This window comes from Myotis lucifugus, unplaced genomic scaffold (assembly GCF_000147115.1).
Source record: "Myotis lucifugus unplaced genomic scaffold, Myoluc2.0 scaffold_138, whole genome shotgun sequence".
NCBI lineage: Eukaryota > Metazoa > Chordata > Mammalia > Chiroptera > Vespertilionidae > Myotis > Myotis lucifugus.
The window spans coordinates 334009-346671 of NW_005871186.1; the positions used below are offsets into that span (position 1 = coordinate 334009).

At 36.6% G+C, this 12663-nt stretch overlaps 1 protein-coding gene across 2 annotated transcripts in view; it reads left to right on the top strand.

Moving 5' to 3' along the window:
* FCHSD2 (FCH and double SH3 domains 2) overlaps positions 1–12663 on the top strand; it is a 165180-nt gene that overhangs the window by 115268 nt on the left and 37249 nt on the right. For both annotated transcript variants that reach the window (XM_006094478.3, XM_023758754.1), the window contains 3 exons: positions 1099–1221; positions 8126–8221; positions 11996–12112. In XM_006094478.3, coding sequence (XP_006094540.1) covers positions 1099–1221; positions 8126–8221; positions 11996–12112 — 336 coding nt within the window. The remainder of the gene's footprint in view (positions 1–1098; positions 1222–8125; positions 8222–11995; positions 12113–12663) is intronic.

The following is a 12663-nucleotide window of genomic DNA, read 5'->3' on the forward strand; positions in this document are numbered from 1 at the left end:
TTTATGGTATGTGGTTTTTACCTCAGTTTTTAAGAAAACTTCCATTGATCGGCAAGATTTGATTATTGAATATTTTTCCCATAGTTGTTACTAGTATGTATGTATTCTATTTGTTCTTTTTCTTTAACCTAAAATTATTTGATACATACTTTTCTATCTATACAGTTTCCATAATTTTTATTTTGGTGGCTTATATATTTTAGTCATTATATACATCATAGCTTAATCATTTCTCACATATTTGGTGTTTTCTCTCCTTTTTTTTTAGTTTTAAAGAATCCTTTTCTATGCTTAAACAAATATAAATGTTTAAAACTCTTCATAGACATTACACTAATGTTTCTTTTCCAAAACAGGAATTGAGTCGCATTTCTTTTTTTTCTTTACTATTTAAATTGTCTTCTCTCTGGCTGCTCTATAGGAAAAATATGCTAATCTATAATCCTACCAATAATGGCTGAGGAAATAAAGGGGAGATGAATGTTTATTTAGTATCTACTCTGTTTCAGGCACTGTGCTTGGATCCTTTCACATCCATTATTACTTTTTTTTAAACATATGTTTTTATTGATTTCAAAGAGGAAGCAAGGGGGGAGAGAGAGATAGAAACATCAATAATGAGAGAGAACCATTGATTGGCTGCCTCCTACACACCCCCCACTGGGGATCAAGTGCCCTAACCAGGAATCAAACCGTGACCTCCTGGTTCATATGTTGATGCTCAACCACTGAGCCATGTAGTCGGGCTCATGTCCATAATTTCATTCAACTCCCACACCTCTTCCCACTAAAGTGGCAACAGAAGTTGACACAGCTAATGGCAGATGAGCAAAGGTCAGAACCCAAGCATTTTGTCTTCAAGTTTTATCCTCTTCCCACAGCTTTGCCAATATTGGATTTTACCTTTTTTAATTTCTACTTGTTAGAGTCAGCATTTTCCCAAATGCTTGTTCGTTTACATTTACTCTTACATAATAATCTGTATCTTTTGTCCATTTACTATTAATAGATTTTAAACTGAACTTACCTTGTAGACAGTAAGCATTATGTGTCAAAGCTTTATCATAATTTTTGTTTTTGTTTATTCCTGTTTTACAGGCTCTTGATGGAAATGTGTATGATCACCTGAAGGATTATTTAATAGCCTTCAGCCGGACTGAGCTAGAAGCATGTCAAGCTGTGCAGAACACATTCCAGTTTTTATTAGAAACCTCTAGCAAGGTAAGTTACCTTTAGTGCAATGTGTGATGTTATCCATATTAGAATCTAAAATATTTTTACATACAAACTTAATGAAGGTACCAATGACATTAGAAGAATGCTTTAAAGACAAATTTCCTGGAAACAGTATTCCTTCTAATAAAGTTGGAGGGTATTTTGTTCTCCTTGAAGAGTTGACACAAAGGTCAAAAGGGGAAGTGATAATATGGTCTAGCTCAAGACATGATAGGGCCCGGGGCACAGGCCAGGCCCTGTGCAGTGCAGACACTGGCCTGCGTGCTGGGGCAGGGCGGTGACTGTAGTGACCACATAGATGATGCACCTAGGACACCTGCTAAAGCACCTTCCTTGTCCCCACTCGGGATTGCTGCATTTAGGCTCATTTGTGTTCATTTTTTTGCGTGCTCTGAGATTTAGCTTCATTCTAAGTAAATCAGTGTCTACTTTAAAAGACTGGAAATAGAAAACAATAAACTTTTGCCAAATCAAAAATAAAATAAAATATTTTTACATACAAACTAAATGAAGGTACCAGTGACATTAGAAGAATGCTTTAAAGACAAATTTCTTGGAAACAGTATTCCTTCTAATAAAGTTGGAGGGTATTTTGTTCTCCTTGAAGAGTTGACACAAAGGTCAAAAGGGGAAGTGATGATACGGTCTAGCTCAAGACATCAGTCCATTGCCATGTACATAGCTTTTGAGAAGAATGATTTAAAAAGATTTATCTTCCACTCAGATATTGAATGCACTCAGTTCATTCATATGAGGAAACAAGGTCATGTGTCAGTGCAAGGAATAATAAAGGGGCACTAAGGGGGAAAGCATCTTATAATCAATAAAGGATGAATACTATAATACTCTTTTTTTTCAAAATTAATCTTATATCTAAATGCTGTCGTTCTTTTTTATTTTATTTTTAGAGAGAGAGAGAGAGGGAGAGAAACATTGATATGTGAGAGAAGCATCAAACCCTAGCCACTGTGGCTCAGTTGGTTGGAGCCTTATCCCATATACCGAAAGGTAGAGGGTTCCATTCTGAGTCAGGGCATATACCCAGGTTGCGGGTTCGATCCCTGGTTGGGGCAGGGCAGCCAATTGATATTCTCTCTGTCTCTCTGCCTCTGCCTCCGCCTCTCTCTCCGCCCCCCCCCCCCCACTCTCTCTCTTTGTCCCCTACCACCACCACCACCACTGGCTTCCCTCCTTCCTCTCTCTAAAATCAGTTAAAAAAATAAAATTTGCAGAGAGAGAAACATCAATCGGCCACCTTCCACCCGCAACCCAGCTGAGGATTGAACCAGCAACCTGGGTATATGCTCTGACCAGAAATTGAACCCAGTAATACAGGACAACACTTCAACCAACTGAGCCACACCGGCCAGGGCACGGTCATTCTTTGATAATCTTTCCATTCAAAAGTATTGAGATCCCTCAACTTTGCTGGCATGTTACCTTGTGTACAGAGAAAATAAATGAAATTGCTTTTCTTTAGGTCACAGCGGGTGCTCAACCTGTGGGTCGCGACCCCTTTGAGGGTCGAACGAACCCTTTCACAGGGGTCGCCTAAGACCATCGGAAGATAAATTAAGTGCATAGTAAATGTTTTCTAATTGAATGCATGCCTTTGTCAAAAGATATTCACTTTATAACTGCTATTTTAAAAGAGACAGATCAGCCATAGCTGGGTTGCTCCATTAGTTAGAGCATTACCTGATCCTCCAGTGCTGTGAGTTCGATCTCTGGTTAGGACACATACAAGAATCAACCAATGCATGCATAAATAGGTGGAACAACAGACCAATATTTCTCTCTCTCTCTCTTTTACTTTCTAAAATCAATAAATTTAAAAAATTTTAATAAAAATAAATAAAAGAGCCAGTTCAATTCTCTTTTTTAGAAAGGAGAGTGGGAATTGGCTAATACCATAAGAAATTGTTTGGAAAGCAGTCGGTATCCATCTCACGAGCTAATGTCCAAAGATAGGAAAGAAGAGAACCAAAGATTCTTCTTCTTGAACACCTCCTTTTGTATTTATTCTTGTTTTCCATGTACTATTGCTTTAATTCTGTTTTAAGAAAAACATTTAAAATGTTAAGTTGATATGTAACTGTAAAGATCACTAGTCTGTTGCTTTGAAATCTGTCATATTTCTATTTTCCCATATTTTCCCTCCCCTAGGATCCAATAAAAGACATAAAAGGACTGATATATAGAAAGAAGAATGGATGGATAGGTAGATAGTTTTCTGAAAGCAAATGTGGAAAATGTTAATTGAAAAATCTAGATAGTGGGTACATGGATGTTTTAGTACAATTCTTTTTATTTTAATGTGTGTATGTTTGAAACTTTCCATAAGAAAATATTAGTAAAAAAATAATCTATTAAAACATCTTGGCTTTGTTCCTTTTTATGAGTGGTTGATTTTGACTAGTGATCAAATTGTTTATATTTATTGGTACACTCAGGTTTTCTGTTTTTCCTTTTGTACATTTTGGTAACTTTTACTTTGCTAGATAATTGTCTATTTTGTTTATCAAATTTGATGGCATAAGTTTGTGTATAAACCTGTTTGCTTCTACAATTGTCTCCCTTTTTGTTTTTAATATTGTTTGCATTCTCTCTTATTTTGATCAGGCTTAACAGTCTTTTTAATTTTTTTCAAGGTCCAGCTTTTGTTCTGCTTCTCAGTGTTGTTTTCTGTGTCCTTAATTTCTGCCTCTGTATTCATTATTTCTTTCTACTTTATTAGAGTTTATTAGAGTTAAAAATAAGCCCTTATTTTTATATTAGAGTACTATATTTTCAGCCTTGTTTTTAAGTAAATCCACTTAAGGCTAAAAAATTTCTCTTTCTCCTTTAATTGCATTCTGTAATATATAGGGCTTTTTGGGTTTTCTTTTTTGATATATTTTATTTTTAAATTGCAGTTTACATTCAATTTTGTATTAGTTTGAGGTGTACAGCATAGTGGTTAGACAATCATACACTTTACAAAGTGTGTGCCCAATATTTCCAGTACCCAGCTGGCATCATACTTAATTATTACAATATTATTAACTAGATTCCTTATACTGTACTTTACATCTCCGTGACTTTTGTAACTACCAATTTGTACTTATATAGTCCCTTTACTTTTTTTTTACCAGCCCCCTAACCCTGTTGTGTGTTCTCCATCCCCACCCCCATTTATCCAGGAGTTATTTAAAAGTGAATTTTTCCAGTTTCCATTCAGTGAGCATGTAGTGGTGTGACATTTTTTATTTCTAATTTTATTAGAAATTCTATCTTATTTTTATTTTATTACATTTATTCTAAATTTGTCTGAGAGATTGTCCTCTGACCAAATTCATTAAAATCTCTTTTTTCAAGAATAAGTTAGGTTAGATACACTACCTTAGTTTATAAAATAGGTAAATGTGTAGTCTTAAAAAACAGCTAATAGCTTACATAGCACTTAACAATTTTGTAGTTTTTAGCAATTCTCTGAAATTGGCATTATCGTGCTTATTTTATAAAGAGGAAAATAGACTCATGACGTTTATATGGCTTGCCCGAGGTCACACACTCACACACAGTATTTTTCCATGCTCTGCTGCTATCCTATTTGCTGTCTTTAGCTTATATTATTTTCATAGAAGATGAATTAAAAATGTATAACCTGATTTGGACATAAAGAGATCAACTTTTATTTTCCTCTGCATTTGTTCATGTGAGTATCTTGCTCCCCAGGGATAAGAAATAAATGAGATGCTCTTATATTTAGATTGAAAATAGTAGTAATAAAAATTTAATAAGAATGATACAGCCAGGGGATATGCCCTTTTGTTCCAAGTACAGGAAGAGCTCACACCTATTCCATGTACTTTTCTGTTACAAAGAGCTGTTAATTCTGCTCTTGATATACTGCTGAAAGCCACCCAGTTCAGTGATTTGATAATCCAAAAAGAATTTTGAAACTCTTTAGGTTTTTATTCTACATCATCATTCCTTTGTCTTTTGAGGAGGAAATCCATTTTTCCCCACATATCTAAATTGTAACTGTACATGTTCTGAAAGATATTTGGGGTTATTCATAGTGACACTATACATGTTGTGGCACTCTATACTTTCATCTCCTAGGAGCTTGTGTTTAATTTTAACTATTTATGAAGCTTGCTTTTCTCCTTAATATTTTATGAAATGCTTTGTATATGTAACTGAAGCAGATGTTGTCATAGATATTTTCTCTAGAAGAGTAACCTCTAAAGATAGTTGTGCTCGCTTTCTGTCTGCTTAAGGAAACTCCTTCAGGATCTAATTAATAATGTAGCTCTTTTAACAATTCAGAAAATAACAATGTTATTCTATATTTCTTTTAAAATAAATTGTCTAACATTGCCATTCTTAAGATCTTGAAGACTCGCCAAAAAAAGTAAACCTAATAAAAGGAAGGGGGAAAACTACATTTCGAAAGACACAAGAATGACCTGGCCAGTTTTCTAAGTGGTTAGAGCATCAGCCCTCTGACTGAAGGGGCAGGGCTCAGATTCAATTTCGGTCAAGGGCACATACCTCGGTTGCAGGCTGCATCCCCAGCCTTGGTCAGGGCGTGTGTGGGAGGCAACCAATCGATGTGTCTCTCTCACATCAATGTTTACCTCTCTCTGTCTCTCCTCTCTCTTCCACTCTCTCTAAAAAATCAACGGAAAAAATATCCTTAGGTGAGGATTAACAAAAACAAAACAAAAAAAGACACAGGAAATTTTGACAAAATTCAACACTCTTTTATTATAAAAAAAAAACAACAACACACACTCAGCGAATTAGGAGTAGAAGGGAACTTCCTTAATATGATAAAGGGCATTTAGGAAGAACCTACAGCCAATATCATACTCATTGGTGAAAGATGGAAAGCTTTCCCGCTATTATCAGGAACAAGACAAGGGATGCCCACTTTTACTATTGCTGTTCACGGTTGTACTGGGGGTATTAGGGCACTTAGGCAAGAAAAATAAATAGAAGGCATCCAGATTGAAAAGGAAGAAGTCTACTGCCATACCATCCTGAACGTGCCCAATCTGATCTGAAAAGGAAGAAGTAAAATTATTTGTTTGTAAGTGACATGATTTATATAGAAAATCCTATAGAAGCCACAAAAAAAGTATTAGAACTAATAAACGAATTCAGCAAAAGTTGCAGGTACAAGATCAAAACACAAAAATCAATTGTGTTTCTATACTCCCATTAATGAATGAACCAAAAGAAAATTAAGAAAACAATTTCAGCTACAATCATATCTGGAAAATAAAATACCTAGAAATAAATTTAACCAAGAGCATGAAAGACTTGTACATTGAAAACTACCAAATATTGCTGAAATTAATTAAAGAAATACTAAATAAATAGAAATAATAAATGTTTGTGGATTAGAAGATTTTATATCGCTAATATTGCAATATTTCGCAAAGCAAGCTACGGATTCAATAAGACAATTCCTATCAAAATTCCAATGGCCTTTATTTTGGACAGTGTGGTACTGGCATAAGGATAGACATATAGACCAATGAAATAGAATTGAGATTCCAGAAATAAACCACAACATTTATGGCAGTTGATTTTTGACAAGGTTTCCAAGGCCATTTGATGAAGAAAGAATAGCTTTTTTAACAAAGGTGCTGGGACAACAAAATAACCACATGCTGGGATACTTCATTAAAAGAATTAAATCGAAAACCCACCTCCATATACACTCAACACAGGAGCTGCCCCCTGGTGGTCAGTGCACTCCCACAGGGGGAGCGCCGCTCAGCCAGAAGCCGGGCTCAAAGTGGGCGAATGCAGCGGCAGTGGCGGGAGCCTCTCCCGCCTCCACAGCAGCATTAAGGATGCCCGACTGATGGACATCCCCCCAAGGGCTCCTGGACTGCGAGAGGGCGCAGGCTGGACTGAGGAACACCCTGAGTGCATGAATTTCGTGCACCAGGCCTCTAGTCATATAAGATGCTCTTATGGGCTGAATTGTGTCCCCTTAAAATGCATATGTTGCCGTCCTAACGCCTATTACCTCAGAATGTGACTGTGTTTGGAGCTAGGGCCTTTAAGAGGTTATTAAGATAAAATGAGGTCATGTGAGTGGGCTCTAATCCAGCGGTTATCAACCTGTGGGTCGCGACCCCTTTGGGGGTCGAACCACCCTTTCACAGGGGTCGCCTAAGACCATCGGAAAACACATATATAATTACATATTGTTTTTGTGATTAATCACTATGCTTTAATTATGTTCAGTTTGTAACAATGAAATTGGGGGTCACCACAACATGAGGAACTGTATTAAAGGGTCGCGGCATGAGGAAGGTTGAGAACCACTGCTCTAATCCAACATGACGGGAGATGATGTCCTTATAAGAGTAGATTATAAGGACAACAAGCAGAGAGGCCCTCAGTAGGAACCAATCCTGAAAACACCTTGATCTTGGACTTGTAGCCTCCGAACTGTGAGGAAAGAAAATTCTGTTGTTTAAGCCACCAGTGATACTTCATTCTAGCAGACTAATGCAGATGCGTACCCTCATCATTATTCAAAGAAATGGAAATTAAAATCGCGAGATTCTATTTTATACCAATGAGATTGACAAACATAAAGATAGGCAGGTATTAGTATTATTGTCTAGTCTCAATATCTGGGCTAGTTTCTGAACTAGTACTTTCCAAATTTAGATTCTTGAGAAAATAGAACAATTGAGGAACAACTGTTACCTAAAATAAAATTTTAAAAAAGTGTAATTATCATTTCTTTTTGACCAGGTAGTGTTTGATTTCTTATTTTTTGAAAACGCAGCAGAATAAATCTTAAACTTTAAAATGTAATTACTGGTCATTTTAACCTTATTAAAGACTTAAAAGTATTTTCTTTTCTCTGTAGGTGGTACGGGACTATAATTTTCAGCTGTTTCTACAAGAGAATGCTGTTTTTCACAAACCCCAGCCCTTCCAGTTCCAGCCTTGTGACAGCGATACTGTAAGGGAATTCCAGATTTTCATTTCATTCGTTTTTAACCTATGTTCATGCTCAAATAACTTATCCTTGGAAAAGACAGACAGAAAAGGCTGAATATGTCTCATTAATTTTATAACAAACTGTGAGGATGCAGAGAAACTGTGACATTTCTTCTTTGTCAAATGTGACTATCACACTTGGTACTATGCTAACAACTTTCTACTAAATTGGATTAAATTATAAGACAAGTTACTGCTGAAAATTGAACTTAGGGAAGAAGAAAAAATATTCAATAAAGGGTAGGTTTTTTTTTCAACTGAAATATAAATTATACTTTCTATCCATGAAATTCTTCACATATATATCCTTTCAAAGACTCCAGTGGTCAAATTTTATAGAATTAATAAATAGAATAATATGTGCATGCAAATATTTTATTGGTTTTGTACAAAATTATAGGTCCTTTATAATGTCTTTCAGAATTCTTAGAATGTTAAAGTATTAACACAGTTGCCAAATTGGCAATTTTTAAAAGGCTGACAATCATCCTTTTTTATTCTTGAGTTTAATCTATGAAAAATTCCATTTTTTTTAATTTTAAAAAAACCACTGAAAAGCTAATTTGATAGCCAAAAATAAAAATTTAACTTCTACAAGGTGAGAAAGCACATATCCAGCAGATATCTATGTGCCAGCACCTCTAGCACATGATCTCAGTGTCGGCAGGCCACAACACAAGTCAGATTACATCAGTTAATTCTGTTGGTAAACCTAGAATCAAATCAGGGGAGTTATAGCAGAGTTAAATGGTATCCATTTAATAGAAAACTTTGCTAGAGGTATCTTCATTACTTTTCTTTCTTTTTTTCAAATATATTTTTTATTGATTTCAGAAAGGAAGGAAGAGGGAAAGAGAGATAGAAACATCAGTGATGAGAGAGAATCATTGATCTGCTGCCTCCTGCATACCCCTACTGGGGATCGAGCCCACAACCCGGGCATGTGCCCTTGACCAGAATTGAACCCAAGATCCTTCAGTCCGCAGGCTGATGCTCTCTCTATCCACTGAGCCAAATTAGCTAGGGCTTCATTACTTTTTTTACTAAAATTTAAGTAGCCCTGTTAGTGGCTGTATAAAAGAAATGTAGGGAAAACATTTTCCTGTAGATCATAGCCCTTGCATTTATAGTAGTATGTCTTGTTTTGGGGTGGAGGGGGGGTGTTGTTTTTATTGGTTATATAGAGAGAGGAAGGAGAGGGAGAGAGAGATAGAAACATCAATGAGAAAGAATGGTCAATTGGCTGCCTCCTGCGTGTCCCCCACTGGGACCAAGCCCAAAACGAAACCCAGAATCTAACCGGAGACCTCTTGGAGCATGGGATGATGCTCAACCAACTGAGCCACACTGGATGGGCTGTTTTGTTTTTTTCAATCAATCAGCTTTTGCTTAATGATTCAGTAACATTGTTCTATAATTCGACTTCTTTGAAGCCTGGGAGGAATGAAGTAGAGCACTGGAAGATACAGAGTATGGACAAGTTTGTGAGGCTTGACTTAAAATTGTGATTAATTTGAGATTATTTTATCTTTGCTCATTTTCCTCAGAAAATCAGAATAACAATGACACTCATCTCACTTGTCCTAACTGCAACACTAAATTCTTTTTTGTTTCTAGACACTTAGCTGTGTCCATTTGCCCAACAATTCTAACTATGCTGTTTTCTGTCCTTGTGCAATCTTTACTGGGCAGAGTTTAAAAGCCTCCCAGCTGGTGGATGTTGAGCTCTCCCCGTCAGTGCTCTGGGAATGACCATAGCTGAGGTATATGGGGTGTAGGTCATGGAGAGGAGTGATGGGGTGTGTGGGTTTGCATGTTAATGGAGGGTGGAACCTGCCATTGAGACGAAAGTTATATATATGAGGAACCACTGACTGCGTAAGATGAGCTTTTCATCTTCCCTTAGGGATTTCATTTCCTGTTTATAGTGAGAAGATTGAGCTCCTGATTTTCATCTTATTTGAAGCACCTTATTCCTCAACAGGAGTGCTGAAAAGAACCTCAGAGCTGATCTTGCCTTGATTAAAAGGGAAACGGAAGCCTAGAAAGGAAAAGAGACTTGTCCAGAGTCAGACAGTGAATTAGTGGCACATTACTGTCTTGATTGCAATTTTTATGTTCTTTCTGCGTGCTACTATTTCCTGAGAAGAAATGTTGAGCCCTTGGGGAGCAGTTATTTTTTTCATAACGGAAAAAGACAAATGCCCATACTTTTATAAAAGTCATCCCAGATTGTCAGCCATTGAAAAAGTCTTTAGAGTAATCATTTTTTAATGTGTTTAACTGCAAAATATTCTTGTGTTTACTTTTTGTTTTGTTGTAAATTAAGTACTCTTACTGCCCACAAATAATACAATACCAAATAATTACTTTTACTCAGTTTGGACTAGGACTGTTCTTTCACGTGAGCATGGAGCTGTTGTTTACTTGCTTTTTGGTTTCCTCCTGGAGCTGGTAGCATTAAGCCTCCTGGCGTACGGAGCACTATCTTCCCACTCTAAAATGTTGCTTCTTTTTGTATTAAAATTCTCTTTGGGTAATTCATAGTTACAAAAATTTTTTTCTTAATTATTTTAATAAATATTTTTTTCATGAGTTCTTAAGAGTTCAGAGAAAGTTAAAATAGTTTAGTGGTTCAGAATGCTGAGTCCTGAACCAGATTTGTGTAATCAGAGTTGTAACATTTAATATCTGGTAGACACTGGAAATTTTACTTAATCTCTCTAAGCTTTGGCTTATGACCCATCTCATCAGGTTGTTATAAAAGTACAGGGTGGCCCAGCTGGTGTTACTCAGTGGTTGAGCATCAACCTATGAACCAGGAGGTCGTGGTTCGATTCCCGATCAAGGCACATATCCAGGTTTCGGGCGATCCCCAGTAGATGGCGTGCAGGAAGCAGCCAATCAATGATTCTCTCTCATCAGTGATGTTTCCATCTCTCTCTCCCTTCCTCTCTGAAATCAATAAAAATATATTTAAAAACATTAAAATAAGTAAAAGGACAGGGTAGGGCAAAAGTAGGTTTACAGAGTAAAATCTGTGTTTTGCATATTCATAACTGTAAACCTACTTTTGTCCCACCCTTATATGAAACGCTTTCCACAGTGCCTTGAATAGTAGGGGTTAACTATTACTATCATTTGTTCTTTGTGAAACATAATCACAGCATTTTAGGACTAGAAGAAACCCTTACTGATCATTTGATCTAGCACCACTAACTTTCATATGACACTGAAATCTAGAGGAAGGGTAAAAGCTAGTTTGAGGTTTGGTGGTTAAGTTGGTAATGGACCTGAAACTAAATTAAACCCAGTATCTTCCGGGGACGAGAGTTTGTGATGCTATTATTGTTTCTTTTCACTCTATCCAACGAACCTTTCTTTAATCCCATTGAAACTATTGAGCTGCTTCTATTTTCATCTGTGCAGCTATTTTAGTGCCATAGTAGGTTGGCACGTCCTTTTCTTTGCTTTACTAGCTTTCTTCATATCCCAAGTGGATCAATCCATAGTATTAGAGATGAAGCTTTAATGTTCAGCAATGTAAGACAAAATACTGTGATCATTTATGGTTTCATACTTTCCTCTTAGACTTCTGTTAATGTTTATATAGTGGAGCATGTCTCCTGTTTTGAGTGCTGCTGATTAAGTGAAGGCCCTCAGATCTACCTACAAAATGGTTGTGTTTTCAATAAGAATAACAGTACTTTTCTTTCTGTTTTCTCTTGTGTTGTAGAGCCGACAATTAGAATCAGAAACTGGCACCACAGAGGAGCACAGTCTAAACAAGGAGGCTCGGAAATGGGCCACACGTGTGGCACGTGAGCACAAGAACATTGTTCACCAACAACGAGTAAGTGTAAGAGAGTTTTAGGCTACATTTAGCTTAAGCCAAATGTCTAACCAATTTAGAGTTGAGTTTTATTAATGTGAAAAATATCCCATATGTGTTTCATAATTTGGTGTGTGTTTTTTTAATCCTCACCCGAGGATATTTTTCCATTGATTTTTAGAGAGAGTGGGAGAGGGAAAGACAGAGAGAAATATCAATGTGAGAGAAACACATCGATTGGTTGCCTCCTGCATGTGTCCCAACCAAGGCCCGGGCCAGGGAGGAGCCTGTAACCAAGGTAGGTGCCCTTGACCAGAATCGAACCCAGGATCCTTTGTTCCTCAGGCCGACAATCCATCCACTGAGCCAAACTGGCTTGGGCTTAATTTAATTTGGCTTCTCATCCCCAAGCAAATTTTTTGAAGGCACAATTGTAGATTCCATGAAAATGTATTAAGACTAAATTAAAAGTGCAAAGAAATTATATTAGATATAGTAAATTTTTCCTCAATTTCTATTTATTTATATCTTCAGTATTCTCTTAACCTTCACATCCAGTTTTTCTTTCTTTC